This window comes from Phaenicophaeus curvirostris, chromosome 1 (assembly GCF_032191515.1).
Source record: "Phaenicophaeus curvirostris isolate KB17595 chromosome 1, BPBGC_Pcur_1.0, whole genome shotgun sequence".
NCBI classification, from domain to species: Eukaryota; Metazoa; Chordata; class Aves; order Cuculiformes; family Cuculidae; genus Phaenicophaeus; species Phaenicophaeus curvirostris.
The window spans coordinates 197,473,581-197,494,517 of NC_091392.1; the positions used below are offsets into that span (position 1 = coordinate 197,473,581).

At 39.1% G+C, this 20,937-nt stretch overlaps 1 protein-coding gene and 1 non-coding gene across 2 annotated transcripts in view; both read left to right on the plus strand.

Moving 5' to 3' along the window:
• The window catches only part of CEP295 (centrosomal protein 295), a 41,943-nt gene extending 21,675 nt beyond the window's left edge, over positions 1–20,268 (plus strand). The window contains exons 17-29 of the mRNA XM_069883382.1: positions 674–898; positions 6,353–6,459; positions 7,607–7,745; positions 9,452–9,679; positions 10,918–11,069; positions 11,319–11,481; positions 14,330–14,970; positions 15,644–15,817; positions 16,838–16,946; positions 17,647–17,847; positions 18,394–18,502; positions 19,014–19,113; positions 19,949–20,268. Of these exons, the coding sequence (XP_069739483.1) occupies positions 674–898; positions 6,353–6,459; positions 7,607–7,745; positions 9,452–9,679; positions 10,918–11,069; positions 11,319–11,481; positions 14,330–14,970; positions 15,644–15,817; positions 16,838–16,946; positions 17,647–17,847; positions 18,394–18,502; positions 19,014–19,113; positions 19,949–19,996 (2,396 nt within the window). The 3' untranslated portion in view covers positions 19,997–20,268. The remainder of the gene's footprint in view (positions 1–673; positions 899–6,352; positions 6,460–7,606; positions 7,746–9,451; positions 9,680–10,917; positions 11,070–11,318; positions 11,482–14,329; positions 14,971–15,643; positions 15,818–16,837; positions 16,947–17,646; positions 17,848–18,393; positions 18,503–19,013; positions 19,114–19,948) is intronic.
• Positions 7,265–7,348, plus strand: LOC138716912 (small nucleolar RNA U2-19). Its single transcript, XR_011336780.1, has one exon. It is a non-coding gene; the product is annotated as a small nucleolar RNA U2-19 (small nucleolar RNA).
• Positions 20,269–20,937: the final 669 nt, after the last annotated feature.

The following is a 20,937-nucleotide window of genomic DNA, read 5'->3' on the forward strand; positions in this document are numbered from 1 at the left end:
CTTTTGGTGAGGGTTTTGGTTGAAGAATACATTTATATTCCTGAAAGCACTTGTTATACATCTTAGTTAAAAAAAAAAAAAACAAACCCAAAAACCAAAGTACCAAAAAAGGTTTTATGAAAAGTTGTTGAGTAGAATTCTAGAGCAGGAAATACTCATTTGCTGTGTAATCCCATTATGATCTGCGGGTGATTTATTCCTGTATTATCTAACCATGGGTCACGGCAGGAAGTAAAAAGTTGAACTTGAGTTTCTTATTGGATTGGGTGGCCAAAAAGGACAGTTGTGTTGGGCAAATGAGGAGGAAAAGAAATGTTGAAACCATAGCAGAGAAGCTCTATTGCCTCTGGATTTGGAAAAATTACTTGAAAGTGTTGCTGGATTTGCTGTGTGGGAAAACTTCGTTTGGATTTTTTTTCTTTTGAAGAAATATTTTGGTTGAGTTAGGGATTTTTATTTTTTTTTAGTAGTGTATGACCTGTGTAATCTTTAGACCCGTATAACCCATAAAATGAGTAATGCAAAGGTTTTTATTGACCTAACAGCTAACTTGATTAAAATGGAGCGCTGTATGAGTTCAGCAGATTATTTCTGTAGAATAGAATGTGCATCTTAATGTTTTTTATGAAGTGCATTTCTGTACCTTAACTGAGTACAAATGTTTTAAATTCAGAGAAAAGAAATTCTGTTAGTGGAGAATCTTCTCCCATTTCGACCGCTGTGGAGTTTGCATGTGTGGATCATTACATTCATGGTCGTCATGAAGAAGACATGTTACCTTTGAGCATAACAAAGTATGAGGAACAAACCTCTAATGCAAGTCCAAAGCAAAGTAAAGAGTCAAGTAGATTATTACAGGAGGTGCTGATGATGACTGCTGAGAATTCATATGATTCAGGTGAGGAAATCTTCTTCCTTTAAGGTATTATGTGAATACCATTCAGCACTGCTAATTTCACTGCTTTTTATTTGTAGCATAACCTATCCTGTCAAAGAATGTGCAGTACTATTTAAATATTGTTTAATTTTAAGTTTTAAAAAGGATGTTTCAATACACTTGTGTTTTCAGAATGACTGAGTTTTTCTGGGTTTGTTTTTTTTTTGGTGATCCATTTTAATAACAAAAGTCGACAACACAGTAAACTTTATTGCTAGTCAGCTGTTTCTCATCCAAGGCATGCGCTTTGTATCTGTACATCTGTAAAGAAATGTCTTTTGCAGTATCTGATTGCCCTGCAGGTGCATTTCCCTCCTGACGGGGAGGTGTCTTCTGTCCATACTGAGGGGTTTTCAGGTTTGCAGCTTTCCCAGATGGGAACCTGGCTTGAGCAGACCAGTGGTGTGCCCGATCCAGTACCCAGAGATTCCTTGTATTGACACAAGGAAATTAATCCTTAAAAAGAGCTCTGGAGTGTTAACCTGCTAACGCAGGCGTCCACTGAAAGATCAGTACCTAGAAGAAATTGCTTAAAAATACAGCTGAGATGAAAAAATAGAAGGGCGAGTATTATCCTTAGCCCAAAGAAACAACTTTGAAAGAATCACTTGTTAGTTATGACAGAAATAATCCTTACATTATTGCACTATTTTTACTTTAATTCTGATCTCTTCTGGTCATCTGTGAAAAGCTGTGATTAGAGACCGCACCTCTGAGGATAGACTGTGACAAAGTTAGTCAGATGTCATAAATTAAATTGATTTTATTATAAACTAGTTTGTGACCGAAATAATTTTATTACAAGTTTGTTGAAGTCTCCTCAGCGTGCCATGAGTAGCTTGGCTGGCTTACAAAAGGCCAAAGTCTTAGGTAAACAAAGTGGGTTACCAAGAAGTTTTTCAAGAGATTGGACCAACGAATGGATTTTAATTCCTACTGTCTTCCCTGCCTATACAAATTTGGCTTCTCTCTCTCCAGTCTTGGAATAATGTTGTCTCACAAGTTCCAGTACTTTCAGCTACAACTGTGCTACCTTACATGTACAACTTTACAAGTAGTACAGCTACGTAGTATGCGCCTCCTGGCTTTGCTAGAAATTTCACTGCTGTTTCAAATCTTAAGACAATTTTTCATTCAGTTTGTGTTGAGACATCCTTCTCAATTCAATCAGGATTTATTAGAAATTGGAAGTTTTGAATAAGTTACGTTATAAGCTCATTGCCTTTCAACTACTTTGTTTAATTCTCAGAATACTTTTTGAAATATACCTATATTTAAGTTACAACTAAGAGTTTTGTCTTTGTTAACAGTATTTGAAGAGAAGGCTTGTGTCTTTCTGAGTAAGTTGTAGAAGTATTGCTACCAAATTAATATAAAATATCATACCGGACTGTGTTTTTACGTTAGTGAATATTACATGTGAACAGTGCAGTGGTTTATGTGAAAAGATTAGAAAACTTCATGTGAACATCTATATTTATTAAAAAGAACCAAAACAACCAAGCTTTCTGTGGTTGTGTGTCTAAGGGAATTGTCCTCTTGAGCAGTTTGACTACCAGAACTGTCAGCAGTATCATTGGAATTTGAAGGCTAGGAAGCACTCTTGTGCTTTCAGAAACTGCTGCAGTATCTTCAGCAAGAAAATCTACAGTCTGTGTTCAGTATTAAATTCCTGAAGGGGAAATCTAAGGTGCACTTTAAATAGCTTTGATTTTTTTTTTTTTTTAAATTTTTTTTTGCTACTTGATTCTAACAAGAACACATTTACTGTTTTCCCATGTTTTCAAGAGGTAGTTGTATCTCTAAAGGTGAGAGAGAATGAGTGCTTTGACCTTATTCTTTGAAGTTATGTTCTTGATAGTTTCTAACTTTGATCAAATAACGTAATGCTTTACAACTCGTGAGTCTACTGCTTTTGTGAGTACAGAACCCTGCTAGATGTGCATAAATCCTATTAATCACTGCTCACACGCCCTTTCAAAATAAAGCATTAAAGTAAAAGGTACACAGGTTCTTAAAAAGAAACATGGTAAATCCACCTGGATACTCTTATCAACAGCGGTGAGTTTCCTTTGATATGAGACTTGTCCTTGGGTATCAGGCAGTTTGGGTTTTTTTATTTTTATAATTAGCTGTATTTCTTTCTTCCAAGTGTTGCAAGAAGAAAAATAACTTTAAGCTGTCTTGAGTTTAGAGGCAGACATCTCTGAATTAAAATGGGTCTAGTGACTGCTTCTGGTCAGGGGAGGATGCATCCCTGTGCTCAGTCCTGACTGCTTACCAGTGCCATGCAAACTGATTAGCTGGTTGGCAGCCAGAGGGGATGGGTAACTATCAAAGTGTGTTGCAGTAAGTGCCACCAGTGAGGCTAAAACTTGGATTGCTCACTCTTACCATGCCACTGATGTGTGACTAGATGAGTTAAGAACTTTGGACACTCTGTATTTCTTCCCAACCCAATCTGCTTAAAATGGGCTAACAGGATGCAAATTGTTACTGTGGAATTACAAAGTAATCCTACAGATGAGGCAGCAAGTTTGATAGCATAAACGTAATTTCCTTGGGAAGTTGGCCTGGAAATAGTGACTGGATTTGATACATACATTTCTTTCACAGTTCTCCTTCATTGCATATCAACAGGCTTGTCTCTCTTTATTCATCTTCAAGAGTCTCCCTGAGGAGCGTTCCAGCTGTGGTTATCTGGATGTATTGCTACCCTGTACAGAGATGTTCCTCTAAGTGTGATTATTTTTTCTGTGATCCAAGCTTACCTGAGATTCCAATTTATTTTTAGTAATCCCAAGTGATTGTCCATAATTCATTATTGTGACAAATTGTCTTCTCCATCACCGATACGGCTGAACTAGCATGAAGTACAACGTTTTTTGTTTGTTTGTCTACATGGTTGGATTAGGACTAATCCCTGTTTTTCATGTTGTATTCACTGAGTGGTTTACTGTTCACTCTTTTCTCTTTTAAATTGCACCCTGAAGTAATTGCTGCTATTCTACTGCAACTTCTGTTGAAAAAAAATTGCATTCTGGATGTTACAGTGTTAAGTTTTAAATACAAATTATTTGTCTCAGTGCAGTGACTTAGGAGGTTGAAACATCAATCCCATAACAATGTTGGGAAGCTGTGAGGAACAAGAGCCTTGCACTGTTATTTTGGAGGAAGGGAGAGGAATAAACACCCCTCCTTTATGAGTTGCCAAATGCAGTTTTTTAAGGATATTAATGTAATAAAGTCATGTAGATGAGAATGTTTTATTTTAATTATATAATTTGGTTTATAGCACGAAATTGCTACCGTTAATCCCTTGTATTATCATCACAGGAACGATGCAGAATTATATGGTATAGTAGTGAAGAACTTCTAGCATAACTCTCCATAGAATTTATATATGAGAGTATTAAATGCTTGGATCTCATTTCATATGTATCCTAAATTACCACTTGCCATGCTGATATCCTGGAAAAAATACAAACATTTATTTCAGAAAAATATCTAATCTTGATGTAAAGGTATCAGGAAATGGAGAACTCTTTGTTAGTTTGTTTCAGCATTTAATTTTTTATCAAATGATAAAATAAACAGTAGTTTTCCAGTTTTTGAGTGTCTGACAGGCATTTCTAGCCACTGCTGCTTGGTTTTACTCTTTGAGTGTGGAAATCTTTCAGGTAGTAGCTTTTTTGTTCCTATGGAGATACTTAAATGAGGAGAGGTTTGTGACTGCAGTTTTCGTACTGATGCAGGAAGTTTTTTTTTAAGGCCTTGCTCACTTTTGGAATCCTCTGTCTCCTGTATCCTGCTCCAAGGATGAGCAGCAGGCTTCTGCAATGTATCTAGGCTCAGATACATGACTGCCATGTCTGACCAAGGAGCTTGTTGCCAACTTGTTCTACTCAGACCTTTAAAATGATCTTCCCTGTGAACCTGAAGACCTTTATCATGTACTTGTAGAAAAGAGATAGGAAACCAGTGTTCCGTGCTCTTGGATTTACAATTTTATGTATATTGGGACAGTGTTGTTTAACAGACCTAGTTTTGCAGGAAGCTGGAAACCTGTGTTTCTTTATCATTTTTCCACTCTTCATATTATTTGCAAATTCGGTTGCCAGAAGCTATGTTTGGTTACGGAACAAAATTTCATGAAGGATCAGCATGAAGCCTGCTAGAAGTTTCTGGAGAATTTGGAAGTGTGTGGAGGGGAAAAGGAGCAAGTTGCAAATTTCTTTATCCTGTATTTTCAGAGCAGTCACTTAGCATTTACTGTAAGGGCTTAGTAAATGAATTAAGAATAGGTTAATGTCTATTTGATCCAAATAATTTTATCTTAGGTTTATTTCTTTTCATGCCTTGTACTTTCTCCTAGAAGACTACTGGGTGGTAGAGGCTGTGGGAAACCTTATTTTTTTTTTTTTTTCCTTCCTTGAAATGAGCTTTAAAATGTTGGTTGAGATATGCAAGCATCACATTGTGTAGATATGCTTCACTGGTGTTACCTCACAGGGGAAACCTCTCCCCGCTTTTTTATGTAGCAGGAAAAATGTAACAACTGGACTCCACCTTCCAGTAAGAAATTGATTTTCAATTTATAGGAGGTACAAACTAGTGTAAGGATTTACAAAATGTTAGAGGAGCTGCCTAAGCATAAAGTCTTACAGATCCTGGGGTTTTCAAATGTCTCTCTTGCTAGCAGCCCTTGTAGAATTTGGTGGAAACACACCTACTTACTTCTACTGTTTAATTTCAGTTTGATATTTAGCACTTCTTTCTTGAAAACTATGACTGAAAATTAGAATACTTATTTTAGAATTGTTTGGCATTTAGTATTTTGAACACGGTTGTCTGCACTGAATATGGAAGTGGCATTTTGCTGATGCTGCTTTTGCAGATTCTGATCCTACTTATTTGTGTGCATTAGAGCATTATTGCAAAGGGGATGCAGTTCTGTGCTGCAGTTAAGTAATTTGGTGCTTTTGTTTCCTCTGATCTACTTGGAATGTCTGCTTTTCTTTGTGATTGTTGTAAGGGCAGAGGGCAAAAGATTCCCCCCAACCTAATTAGATGATTGTTGTAACACTAGCAAAGCCCTATTTCATTCTGCAAAGCTGAAGCGTGAATTTCTTGCTCCTCTTGTGTGCTCCTCAGAGAACAGTCATGCTAGTTCAGACATTTTTAGGAAGACTGGTCAAGGAGAACCACTGGTTGCTAATTAAATTGGAGGAGCAGTGGAGTGGAAAGTGTGTTGTAGGTGAGAAGCAAATGGTAGGGATGGGCAGAATCAGTGCCCGAATAGCGAGGGCTGCAGCAGCAGAGTGTTACTGCCATCTGGTGTTCAAAAACAATTGCTAACTATGAACTAGGAAGTTGCTTTCTGTTCCTTATTTCTTCTTCTACATTTGTGTTCAGCCCCGTCCCAGGATTCTCAAGCGGCTCAGGATTCACCAGTTCTTGCTGCCGAAATTGGAGAGGGAGTTACAATGCATTCTGGACCATCAGTCAGGCTTGCCAATACGGTTAGTCAAAGCAGAATAACCATATAACATACTCTTTATTTTGTGATGGAATCTGTCTCGTGTTGGAGGGCTAAACCTGGGTGCAGTATTCTAGTCTGCACACTCAATACAAGTATGGTTTTGCCTCTTCTGGGTCACTGCCAAAGGTATTAAAGAAGGAAGAGCCCTGTCACATTCCACTTGTTCCCCGCTTCTGGGCAGAGGGTGCCCCTGTATCCACAGTCTTGTGAACCTAATTATCCAGCCCATTTTCTACCCGTCTCGTCATCCATCCACCCAGGTTGTGATATCCAAACAAGAACACTGTGAGAGACAGTGTCAAAAATCAACACCAGTGATATTCCCTGCTTTTCCTGCACCCAAAAATCCCATCCTTTTGTCATGAGATAAAAACAGTATTAAAAAAAAATGCTATGTGTAAGGTGTATGTGTGTATTAAATGTATTTATATAAGGTAGTATACAGCAAAAAATGTAGGGGAAGGGTTTCTTAGATTTGTCTTATTTTCTTAATGCACGTTTTAATACAGAGTTTGGTAAGAAATGTTCACATCTGAGTCTTTATGATTTGGAAGTAAAGAACCCTCTTTCTCTGTTTTGTGACTTTGTAGAGCTTGCCTCAGAATTGAGGAAAATAATATTTTAGGATGGTTTGTATATATTTTTTTTAATTTTATAGAATTTATTTTTAAGTCTATCATCTCCTGTATGTGGAAGGCTCGGTACTGCAAGTACTCATAACATTGCTGTGAGTGTTTCATGTATTGCATGTGTGTCCCTCTGAGATCCGTCATTCTACTGAAGTGGATCTGTGATGAGAAATAGCCAAATCTGACCACCAGGAGATAAAATAATCTTCCAGGTGTCATGATTTGTATGGAGCTCTGAGAGGCTTTAGAATAGTGTGTGTGTTTGTGTGTGTGTGTTGAGGGGAGGGGGCTGCTGGGGGTGATGTCTGGGACTGTGTATGAATGTTAGTGCTGAGCAATGATGAAGCTGTATTTGCCGGAGGGTGCAAAACATGAAGGCTTCTACACTTGAACTGAGCTCAGAATAAGATGGGTGTGGTTTTACAGCTTTAATTATGGATATCTGAATAAGATAAGATCTGTATAAGATAAGGTAAGATGAATGTTATTTCATCCTAGGAAGTACTTTCTGAAGTAGAGAGCACGAACTTAGGTTCTGAGGCTTTTGTGGGAAGAATACCGTGTGACTTATCTTCAACAATTTCCAGCGGAAGCTTTTTGACTAGTGAAACATTGGATGCAAGTCCTGCCGGCACAGGTAAGTGTTTGGAGTTTGATTTTCTTCTTGTAAAAGAAAAACTGTGTGTTCTCTGTACATTCTGTCAGAATGGGTTGAACTTGTTGGATATAAGTTCTTTTGAAATAGGCTAATGTGGAACTTTGCTTAAGAATGATTTCTGTGTCTTAGAGTTGAGTGTAATGGGTATGTTTTATTGTCTGCTTATCATTTTTTTTTTTTTACTTTTATAATAATTCAAACTTATAACGTGAGCTTTGACAAAGGATTTGAGTTTTATTCTATTAAGCAGCTGTAACATCAGCAGTTTTCAAGTGGTAAAGTTAAAAAAAACGCTAACAACTGATCCCCAAATAATAACGCTGATAAAAGTTTTCTAATCAGTGTAGGTCCTAAGTGGTAACAGAGCTATGGTTGTGTTGCCTTGCTGTTAAGAGAATTGTTCCACTATCTGCTTATCAGCATAGTAATTCATAGAATCATTAATGTTGGAAAAGACCTCTGAGATCATGAAGTTCAGCTGTCAGCCCAACACCACCACACCTACTAGACCATGTAGTAAGGTGCCTTAATAACTGATTTGTGAAAAAGTCACTGGGATGCCATACTAACTTTTAATTGTTTTCTGGGAAATCTGTGTTAAAGTCTTTTGCTTGCAGTCTGCCTCTGCATCTTAAGTTAGATATTCACAAAATTTAAAATAATTCCTTTGTGATAAATCTATAGTTGCTCCTCTCAATGCAGACATCACTGCTTGTGAACATGAGGAGCAAGTCTGAAAGTGATTAGATATTGACATGGGGATTTAGTTACTTTAAAGCTTAATATTATGTTAGTCAGACATACATCTGAGCTTATAAACAACCATAGGTGTATATGAATTATTCCATGTTTATAAATCAGTTTTTGAAGACTGTAGGTTTTGAGCTGCTGAAATCTCCAGCTGTATTTTAACCCTAATGTTCTAAACTGACGAGTGTTATTTTGAGTAATAACATTTATATAAAATTCATGTGACAAATCCGTGTTTTATCGACATAAGGCAGCTAAGGCAAATGCTAAGATAATTTGTTTGGAGCTTTTATTTTCTATTGTTTTTGAGTTGTGGGAGAAAAATACCCAAGGTTTTGGGTGCTCAGCTATATGAATAAATTTTTTAAGCATAGCTGTGCCTCCACACTACAGTCAGTGCTCACTAATGACCTTTGCTGCCAGCGTAAGTGCACAGATGAAGAGGGGCTGCTGTGCTAAGTAGGAACATGATTTTTGTTTCCTTGATGCCCTCAGATTCCTTGTGTTGTTACTAGGCAATTTCTACTTAGAAAATAAATTAAAAAAATATAATAAATAGAAAATAGAACAAAACCACTGCCTGATGTCATTAAGATACTCAAAATTACATTATAGGATTGACATGTTTATAGGCGATAGGAAGTAAAAACATGCTAGTGTAAAATAACAGTATTGATTCTTCTCTGATTTTGTTGTTTCAGTATTTCCTAAGTCTATATGCTCTAAAAGTACTAAGCTGTACTGACTACTACCTAATTAGGTATTATCAGCTTGAATTGTGGTAAGGCTTGTGGGAGCACTGAAAAGAGACAATTAAAGAAATAAAACCCCAGAGCTCTTTATGAATATTTCAGGATATTAAACAGCATCTTCTCAGATGACTTCATGTGAGCAGTGTACATACAGAACTGTGAAGATCTTGCTTACTATTTCAGGATTGTCTTCTGATAGTACAGAAGATCAAGCTTGGAGAGAAACAGCAAGCTGCCCTTGGAACCCTTTGCTGCTTTTTACCTTGAGGCAAAGGCAAGAGAATTTGTCTCGAGTATCTGAAACTCAGTTGCCTGAAGAAGAGATGCACCTTTATAAAGAAAGTCAGATACGGCAGATCTCGAGGAAGTGCACTGGACCCTTGAACTTGGAGGACAATACAAATTTCCAAGGTATTCACCATTCTAAAGGGTTTTTGTGCTGCCCTGCCCTTATATAAGAATGAAGAGTTTACTCAGTGTTATGTGTTAGTCTGTATAATTTATGGTTCAGCTTACATTTTAGAGTCAGTGAGGGTTCTGCATGTGAAAACTTTGATGCTTTGATGTTTCTTGTGCTTTGCTTGATGCCCATGTAGCATAGTGTAGGTAAAAAAAAAGTGCTAATCTGACTAGGTATGTCTGAGCACAGTCTGGTTCTACACTACTTCTGCTGCCATGGCTGGACTGTTTCTCTGTGCACAACTTTCTTGATAAATATATAATACTTTGTTATTCACGTAGGGTCACATAGTTGATGAAACAGAGATTAACGGACTTGGGGAGTTCTGTGTTTTCTAGAAAAATCTAATTATTTGTGAAAGTAAGATCATCTTTATTGGCTATCATGGAAATAATGCCTGTATTTGAATTTAAACTGCTTCCTCCTGGAATGTTTGGAAACCCGGAATTGTAGAATTATAGTTGAGTTTAGATCAGGAAAGACTTCTAGTTATGTCCAAATACTCCTTCCTGCTCACAGCGGAGCCCACTTAGACCAGGTTGCTTTAAGGCCTTTTCTAGGAATCTTCCTAGTATCTCCAAGGACTGATTCCACATCCCCTGGACTTTTTTAACAACTCTCTTTAATTTTATTCAACCAGAATTACCCCGTTCCATCTTGTATCCATTACCTCTTTTCACTGGGCATGTTCAAGAAGACGGACTGCATCTCCTCTAGGCTGTCTCTTAGGATGCAGTGGACAGCAGAGAGTTCTGTGCCCCTTTTTCACACCCCCAAGCCATTTCTTAAAACTGAACAAAGTCAAATTGTTAGCTTCTCTTTGAACATTCTGTATTTCATCCTTCCTGCACTCATCCTTGTGGCTCTTCATCGCACTTGCTCCACTGTATTACTGTGTGTCGTACTGGGAAGCCCACAGTACTACTGATGCAGCCTCGTGGGTCCTCAACAGAAAGCTTCTGGACTTCAGCTTTTCAAAAAAAAAAACCCAAATGCATCGTTGTAGTGCTCTGTTGTTGCTTTTTGTTTCAGAGGAAAGAATTGGTAAAGATTTTTATTTCTTTACAAGCTAGTATTTATTTACTGTGTGTAGAAAGGAGGTGTGATATGTCTGTTGGGGTTTTTTTGAGGTTTTATTTTTTTTGGGGTGGTGATGGTTTGTTTGTTTGAAATGCCTCTTTTCTTACAGCTCTTGCAGCTGAATTTGATTTTCCTGAAACGGAGAGATCTTTTCTAAACTTCCATCACCAGCCCTTTCAGCCTCTGGAACCAAGTCTTGACTTTGATACTTCATCGTCTTCTTCTCAATACAGAATTTCACAAGACAGAGAATTTAGCAAGGTACTACAGAAAAACTCTGAAGGAGGAAACGCTTTGGCTTAAGGTTTCTGTAAGATTTAAATGTACATGATACTGATACTGTCTTCTGTCTGGAAGAAATACAGTAGTATTTTTTTATACATGTAGAACTGGAGACATTTTGTCTGATTGCAGCAGAAATGTGATCAAAGAAATCAAATATTACCTTTAACTTTTTATCCTTCATATTTCTGAGAAAATTAATCTTAAGATTTTTTTTTCTGCCATTAGACTTCAAAAGTTTCAGCAAAAAGTCAAGACAAGGCTGTGTTTCTAGAAGCGGGAAACTCCAATTTGAACATACAAAGAAACAGTTTGCTTTCTGGTCTTGAAACAAACAGGTTGAACAGCTTTACAGCAGCAGCAGAGTCCGTTAAAGAAAGTGCTAGTCCAGGTATGTGCTGTGGAGTCGGATCGATGCTTCCAAAATCAACCTACTGTCAATATGTAAATAGCCCTTCAGATGTGTTTGCTGTGTTGAAACTGGAAAGGAACTCTTCACTTCTCCCAGGTGGCCAAGAAAGCCAACAGCATCTTGGCTTGTATCAGAAATGGCGTGGCCAGCAGGACCAGGGAAGTGATTCTCCCACTCTGTTCTGCACTGGTGAGGTCACACCTCGAATACTGTTTTCAGTTCTGGGCCCCTCACTGTAAGAGAGACGTTGAGGTCCTGGAGCGTGTCCAGAGAAGAGCAGTGAAACTGGTAAAGGGGCTGGAGGACAAGTCCTACAAGGAGCATCTGAGGGAACTGGGGTCATTTAGCTTTGAGAAGAGGAGGCTGAGGGGAGACCTTATTGCTCTCTACAGCTGCCTAAAAGGATGTTGCAGAGAGGTGGGTGTTGGTCTCGTCTCCCAAGTGACAGGTGATAGGATAAGATGGAATGGCCTCAAGCTGTGTCAGGGGAAGTTTGGATTGGATGTTAGGAAAAATGTCTTCAGCAAAAGGATTATCAGGCACTGGCACAGGCTGCCCAGGGAGATGGTTGAGTCATCCCTGGAAGTTTTTAAAAGGCGAGTGGATGTGGTGTTTGGGGACATGATTTCTTGAAGGTCTTTTCCAACCTAATGATTCTATGATTCTCCATCAGCCCTACTTTGAAATGTCTTAACTCTGTGGCTGCTCTTACATGCTGTCTTCTCCACCCCGTTTAATGGGTAGAACTCCTAAATTTTGTAAAGTTCTTTATTTCCTCAGCAGTTATGCCATCAATACAAAAGCAAGCCTGCTTATTCAAGTTGCTGTAATGGATATTATGTTACTTAGTACTTGTGCAGGAATTGTGATGTTAGTAAAGAAATATCAACTCTGGCTGAAACTGTCACTTCAAGTCCTTTTCCAGATGTTTGTGTATATTCATAATTTTTTACATTTGAGGAAATTAAGGAAGTTTCAAAAATGGACTAAAGCTTTGAGGTGTATGTGTTAGAATCTCTCTGATCTTACTCATTTGTCTCGTACACATCATGTCCTTTGAAAAGCCATTGAATTTTTTCCACTGTTAAATCACAGCAATAGTCATTATGTTCTGCATGTTGTGATATTTGGTCTGATTATAGAATTGCTTTATCTGTCCACAAAATAAAGGGAGGAGAGGAAGGAAGGAAGAAACTGTTAGATCAGAGTGTAGTAATGAATTTAGTAGATTAAAAGTTAATGATTCTGTGGTAGCATTAAGATAATTGCAGCTCAGAGCAGGAAAAGTGCTTTTTAATGTTTTGCAGTTGGATTCAAATCAACTTGATAGTTGATTTAATAAAGAAAAGGACCAATCTGAAATTTCAAATGCAGCTAATGGCAATCTAAATATTTCTTATTTATCAAGAATCAGGGATTTCAGCATTTTAAGACGCACCAACAGAAAGCTGAACAAGAAACACAGCACGGTATCCTAAGTAATAGGTGTGTTTATAATGTAAATGTTCCTGGTCAATTATCTTTGTTATTTGCATATATATACATCTATTTTTTTTGAAACACCCACTGTTTATTTTTAAAGCTGCATGCAGTTATTCTGTGTCTGTAGTCCTCTTTTTCTTTAGCTGGCAGAAGCTGGTACCAAAAAAAAGGTACTAAAAGATGCTAAAAGAGGGCTTAGACTTTGAGACCACCTGGGGTCACAGGAAACAGGAGTTAGGAAACTCCCTTCAGAGAAAAACTCTGTTTCTAAATTGCTTATAGAAACAGTCTCTGTGCTTTAAATGTAACTGCGGTATCTCCTGTCTCTTAAGTGTTTTTATAATCCCAAACCAATTATTCTTGTGCTCTAAAAGGGGGAAGAATATCTACCATGATAAGCAAGTAAAAACTGTTTTGGATGGATTTCAAGGTGGATTGATACCCAAGCCCATCACTTGGAGAACTTCCTATTGATGGGTGATGTTGCAGGGTGATTCCACCCTCCCCATTAATAACAATTTTTCAGGAGACAATATTCTTTAGAGATGTAATACTAGATACTTTGTAGGTGTCAAAGAATGCAAAACAATCTTTAAAGGAAACCGTTAAAGGCTTATTTGGTTTATTCCTCTGTGTGTAAAATGCCTCTTGATAGTGTGGTGCTGGAGTCTGTGACCAATGTTATAGAACAGGGGTCAGAGCCATACTTACATAAATAATTAAACAACCGTGTTGTGGTTTTGGCAGGTTCTGCACTGCTGAGACGCCTCTCCAGTAACTAAAATGTCAATCCTTGACTTCTGTTTTTTCCCAGCCTCTTCTGGAAAAAAACCTACCATCGTGTTTTGTACGTGTAGATCCTAAGGGAAAGGTAATTTAGGGTGCTGCAATATTGTAACTTGTAGGAACAGCAATCATTGTTCCCATGTTGACATTTTCTGGTTTAGAGAGTTTCTGCTCAAGTAATGGTGTTTTGGATTGTTTTCTTCTAGTTGAAAGGGTTTGTTGAAGGCCTGAAAGGGACCCAAGGAACATAGATTTACAGAGTATAAGTTGTAAAAACCATTGATTGTTGGTATAGTTCTGTCAGCAACAGCACAAAGTTTGTTGCTAAACATATTCTAAGAAGCAACAATGTGTTTTGTGTAGAGTGAAGGAATCATTTTATGTAATGGTATTGTGTTTGAAGAAACTTAAAACAGACTTTTTTTGAAACAAAATGTTCCTTGCTGTTCACTAGAGACTTCTTATACATTCCCAAAAAGTCTCATTACGGAGGGACTTTCTAAAGTTGAAATTCTGTTGTGTTAACTCAAATTTTGATTCTTGACAATTCTTGGAACAGGAGCTGAAGAATCTTTTCACCCCCTGCAACTGGAATCTGCTCTGAGCCATTTCAGTCAGAATGCTGATCAGCCAGAGGCCCTTAATGTGATGTTACAGAGACCTTTTGAACAAACCCCTGGAAGTAAGAAATGGGGCAGCGAGAACTGCATTTCATCTGCCAGAGAATACGAAGAGCTGGCGAGAAATATGGACCACATCAGTCTCCAGTGTTCAATGGAAGATCTGCGAAATGAAAGTCTGACTCCACCAGAAGAGCAAAAATCATTTTATCAGCTCAATACGACACCAGTTCCACTGGATGAAACTTTGCCTCAACACTTACTAAAAGAGACTGTGTCCTCTGAAAAATTACCTGGGGAGGTGTTTGATAAGAAGTATGTGAAGCTTCCTGAAAATTCAGTTCATGTACATGAAGCAAGTAAAGCTCTGGAACTGGATCCTCAGTGCAATACGAATAAAAAGGAGCCAGATCAAGGCTTTCCCAAAGCACAGAAATCGTCGAGGGTTCCTAGAGAAAACAACTTGGAGCATTCAGACATCCATTTACAGATTGTCATACAACAGAATGGTTCTTTCTTGGAAAGACATGAAAAGCAATGTAATTCTGTGCCCAGAAGCTCGTGTTGTATTCCAGTCTGGGTGAGTGAATCAGATTTCCTAAAGCGTTAATTTGTGCAGGCTTTTTGGTTTGTGTTTTTTGTTGTTGCAGCAAGTTATTTCAGACCTTTAATATCTCAAAGCGTATCTAATGTTGATTTTACAATTAGAGTAGAGACTTGCGTGTTTCCTGGGCTTGTGCCCTACTGCTTCTTTCATGTAGTAGCACCAAAACAATTGGCAGTAGATCAAATGAGCTGGAGTTCCCATGGTGGCTGGAGGAGCAATAGCGACTGCATTGCTGCATCTGCCTTTCTTGGCATCAGCTGGGTAACTCACATACTTCACTGAATGGCCCCATCCCCATTCCAAAGCCTGAAGGAGGTATTTCACCAAATCACAAGCAAAGTTGCAAAGATTCCTCTATAACTCTGTAATTTAAACTTCAGGTGAGTGGGCAAAGCTGCAGGTTTTATTGTTGTTTGGTTGCTTTGGGTTATTTGTTTGGATTTTTATCATGCTAGTACATAAAATACTTTTGCATCCTACATCCAATGCGGTTTTGCACACATCAGTACCTTGGGCACGTGCTCTTTCTGTATTTCATTTATTGCTGAATGTGCCTCTTCCTTCTGACAAGGGAGCAGCTGTTGCTGTTGCTGCAAACACTGGTGTCTTTCATTTACACTGATTTTGTGTGTAATTTATTTTCTAGAAGACTGAGTCAGGGCGTGGCATTATGGAGGAACCAGAGCTCACTCTGGTAAGCTTGAATGACATGAGTATTGCAGAATCAGACACTGAAGTCGCTAACCATGAGAAAATTAAGGAGGATAAAATCAATAACTCTGCATCTGCGGATCAGTCTGAATTTAATCTTTTAACTGAGGTGAGTCTTTATCTAATGCAATTCTGATTTTACCTTAATTATTGTAAGGAGAGGGCCCCACCGTTGCAGAACCAGAGGATGTTAAGGCTGCCTGAGCTCAGCAAGTGCTTGAATCGTCTCGGTTTTCTGAAAAGATCAAACTGAACTTAAATTTGGGCTCTTCCTTACCATCGCTGCCTTGCATATCAGTGTAGGCAGAGTTCGGGAAGACTTCTGTTGCTGAGAAACCATCTTTGCTGTGTCTGCAAGACTAAATTGTATCCCATTAAGCTGAAGATTTGAATGAGGGGAGAAGGTGAGATAAAGCAAAAGCTACAAACAGGAAGGAAAAAAATCCTCTGCCAAGTGGATGGAGCTACACCAAACCTACACAGCCGTTCTTATTTATGGGGAAAATACGATCAGCTCATCATTCTGCTGTGCTCAACTGGCCTGTGGAATGCTTTTTGCTGCTTGCTTATATAAAGCAAAGGCCATAAAGCAGAACCAAATACTGTGTGCCTATTAGATGAACAGATGAGATGAAATCATTTTTCAGCTGCAGGAGGCATCTAGAGTAGATCTGAATAGTGTCTAAAGATGGACCTTTATAAAGTAATTGAAGGGTGGGAGGTTGGCAGCTGTGGGCTGTGCTTGTGCAGCACGTGGTGCCTTCCAGCAGAGAATGGAGGAAGACGACACAGCAGGAAAGGGGTGTGAGGGGAAGTACAGGAGCGAGGAAAGAAAAACAACTGTTGAGATGAAATTATGCAGCTCTGAATTAAGAATGAGTAATGGAGATCTAGTGGGCAAAGGGTCTGTAATGGAGCTTTGCTAAGTTTTAAAAATGTTTTAAGAAAGTAGCTTTTTAATACTTATTTTCAAGATCATTTCTGTTGTTTCTCTTGCATCTGCTGTAAAGGCAGAAGAGCAACGCTTTTCTTTACTTTGGGTCTGTTTGAGTGCTATAGTCATAGGACTTCATTGAATTTGTGTTGTATTATTTTAAATGTTTCCAAACGCTGATTCTTTTTGAAACAGGAGAGAGAATTTTTACCGCTAGCTCCAGATGTGGATGATTTGGTGCCTGTAAGGCCTGACGACAGGCAGAGTCCTAGTGACAATCACTTGCCATCACACCAGCCTGCAGGTAATTACATGCTACTACAATATATGGAAGTTGAGATAAAGGTCTTTATTTATAGTGTTAAAATCATTAATAAAATACACCTCTCCTTTGGAAAACTTGGAGCTTCATTTACTTAGACAAGTGTGTCCTGCTGTTCAGGCTTGGTCTGAGGTACATTTGACCCAAGTTTAATATCTAGCTTATTGATAATATTGGCTTGTCTCTTCCTCAGCCACGCTGTCTCTCATGCCAGTTCATGTCTGTCTGTGAGGCAGCGTTTTTACTGTATAACTATTTAATGTTGTGGTTTGTTGTCATGTTTTATGCTCCTTCAATTGTTTATTTCCCATTAGTACCCAATCTCCATAGCCAAAGAATGTCTTTTTTTTTCTATTCTGACAGTGGTGTGGAACACAAGTAAAATACTGAGATTTTTTTTTCCAAGCAATAACTTGAAAGACAAGAATTGACAGAGCTCAACCGTGCTAGGGACTTCTCAGGTCTTTGATATTTTTCATGTTATAGTTATTAGATGCTGTAGGACTGAATTACTGCTTGTGTTGCAAGATTACTCCTTGTTTACAATGTCAATTCTCCTCATGCCATTTACAAACGTATTCAAGCACAGCATTTAATGGGAAACACACTGAAATACATGACTTTTAGAAATCTCACCTCTACATGAGAAATGGTTAAACTTTACGTTCATTGTTTTGCACAGTGATGCTGCTGGAATTTGCGGCTACACCAGGAAGTTTGCAAGAGTCTTTTTTAAAAAGAAAGAAGAATTTCATCCAAGAATCTCTGAAAAGAGTAGAAGAAATAAAAACTAAAGAGAGAGAAATTAAAAAGCCAGAAGCCAGAGAGTTTCAAAGAGGAAAGTCTGAGAAGTTAAGCAGGCAAAAGAAGTCTCTTGTCTCTGGTAGGTTTATATGGGAGCAAGACATAGCATTAGGTACCCTTGTAGTTGTTTCTGAAGCAGCTATTCTGTTGAAGAGCAGATTCTGTGTTTGTTCCATCTTTGCTATTGCAGACCAGGGTATTCTTTAACTTGTTTTCTTGGATGCGTGGAGCTTTTTTTTTTTTTACCATTAGGCTGCATCTTCAGTGCTGTAAAGGCCCTTCTGGGTCCTCGTTTTCACAGTTTGTAGTAGTCAGTGTCTGCAACTCAGTCACTGATCAAGGAACCACGATGTTAAATGAACTGAGGCATCTCGAGTGTCTGTTACAGGGAGCTGGAAGGCGGCTGCTGAGAAGCATGGGGCAGCTTAAAGTACAGGCAACAGCTTGAGTGAGACTACAAAGTTATTTAGTTATTTGTAACACAAGACGTCAGCTCTGTTTTGTCCATTCTGCCCGCTTGTTCCTTTTTTTGTACTGTCATTGAAGTCTTTGAAGCCCTTCCCTGCTTTTCAATTGCCTGGACTAGGGATTTCAATTGAAGATGTGGCTTGCTTTTTTGTTTTAGGAAAAAAAGGTGCAGTTGCCCATCAGTTGAAGAAAGTAGGAGAGGTGAAAGTGTCTTCTCCAGAGGACAGGAAGGCTGGAGAAATTGAAATGCACCAGCGTACTTCCAGGTAGTGCATGAACACACGTGGGAGAAGTTTGGATTTAAAAGCAGACATAGTTTGTGTGTGTCTAGTGAAGGCGCTGGGCTGGCCCAAGGCTGCTGAGCAGGAAACAGCTGGGGGAGAGAAGGCAGAAGGGTTTGATACAGGGACCAGGTGGGAGATTCCCAGGCTGTGCTGGCAGTGAGGAACAGGACTGGCACCCTGTTCCTTTCATTGTGCTGAGGCAGCCGTGACAGCCAAGGTATGAAACCAGATTCAGTTTGAAGTGAAGTTCACAATTGCATGAGGACACTTATTAATGGTGCCGTGCAGCAAGTACAATTCTTGGACTGGGTGTCCATTAGCTACAGCGCAAGAGGAGTTGATGTGATTCTAGACTACTGGAAAGCAGTCAAAAATCTCCTTTCTCTATTTCTAGCAACTGAAACAGCATAAGCCTTTAAGCTCCTTAACTTATTCCAGCTTTGCCGCTTTCCTCCTGACAAGAGACAATTTTTTCTCTGTACTGTTTTGACAGACTCTATAATCAACTCGCAGAAGTAAAAATGGGAAAGGAAGAAAAAGCAAGGCAAGAAACTTATGCTAAAAACAGAGAAAAGGCTAAAGAGTTTCAAAAGGTAATGGTCTGTTACAGTGCTGTCCTCCCTCATTAGTTCTCAGGATTTCACTGCACTTCCACTCAAACTGATGGAGCCACGGTTGTGGGGTGACTGCAGCTGGAACTGAGGCCATCAAACCAGCCTGGATTCCAGGTGCTGCTGTTGGTCTATCCTTTCACAATTCCCTTGTCACCACTGACTCAGCTGACATTTTCCCTAAAAAGCACACAGCCTCAGGCTGAAATTTTCAGATTTTTTTTCTTCACTCAAGGCTGAGTAAAAAGCCTGTTATGGACTGCAGCTGCTGCAAAGAATGGCAGGGGTTTTTATTAGTCCAAATTTGACTGGATTTGCATAATAAGGCAGTTTTTAGGGGGTTCTTTGGCTACTCTACATGTAGCTCCAGATTCTTCCAAGCTGAGCACAGCTGAACATAAGGCTGCATGAACCCTGTCTGGCTTTGCCTGCAGTTGCTCTAGAACAGGGGGCTGAACAAGACAACTCAAGTTAGTTCTCCTTGTCCCTTTCCTGGGCTCCAGCCTATGAGAAGGAAGGAAATGCTTGATAATCCCAAGAGGCTGAGACTGCCACTAAGGGCTCTAGGCCCAAATCCTGCTATTAGCATTGCTCACCTCTATTTTTTTTGTGGTGGAATAAATGGCTGATTACAGATTCCATAATTAACAGAAAATGAGAGATAAGCACTGCTCCCCGGCAACTCTGCAGGCTATTTGGGAGCAGTATCAGTAACTGAGGTCAATGTAACAAGTTAGCTGTGCCTCCCCGCTGACAGCGGCTGGATTGGTCACTTCAGCTGCGCTTCTGTCCTATCAGAGTTTTGTTTTATTTGCAGAAAATGCTGGAAAAACTACGAGCCAAGAAGACATGGAAAGCACCCTGAGTAGCAGAAGACTTTGAGCAACAAGAACAGTCTTGGACCACTGAAAAGAATGCCGACTCCATTAAGGTAATTTAGGAGCAATCAGGAATCCCCAGGTTTAAGCTATAGGGAAAACTCTTAAGTAAAGGGAGTCTGTGTGTCAGAGACCACAGCAGAAGCAGCCAGCCTCCTTTGAACATGGTTTATCTCACATTGCATACACTGGCACTGTGAAAAGCCTTTCTTGCTGTGCATTAGTGTTTTAAAGGGAGATCATGCCAACTTCTGTAATATACCTGTATAAAACATCTTCAAATAAAGAGTTTTCTTAAGACACTAATTTCTTTTGTAAAGCTGCAATTTTTACCTGTTTTTTGCACTATCATCTAGGTTAAGCACTGGATTCCTGCAGTCAGGAGGTAACTCTTAAAACACCTGAATGCAGGAAGCAAATAAAAACCGTATGTAGTTTCCTGAGCTCCAATTCAAAGCTAAGTAATTGCATCAGGACAAATTCAAAGCTCAACTTTTGAAATAAAGTTTAATTTGTTTATCAGCACGTGGATTAGTTGAGCCATTTCATTAAACGTGGTCTTGTTTAAAATGCAGAGACAAGTCTGGGCCTATTTTTGATGAGCAATTAACTAGATTTTAGGCTTGCTTTCACCAATTCCAGTTCCCAGAGCAGTCGCATGTGCTGCGGTACACAATACAATGTTACACACACCCCAAGACAAAACCAGCAGCTGCCATTTTATGGAGTTAAGCAAGGTGGAGGCTCTTTGCAGTCAGAAGATGAGGTGCAGTACTTCAGCCTCATCTCTCACCCCAGTGCTCCCTGCAAGGGCTGCTCTGGCTCATAAGCATGAACATTCTTATGGTGAGAAAGGAAGAGACAAAGGCTGCGCTTTGCTGCACAAGCCACAGGTGATCCACAATGATCCACTCATCCCCCCCCATCT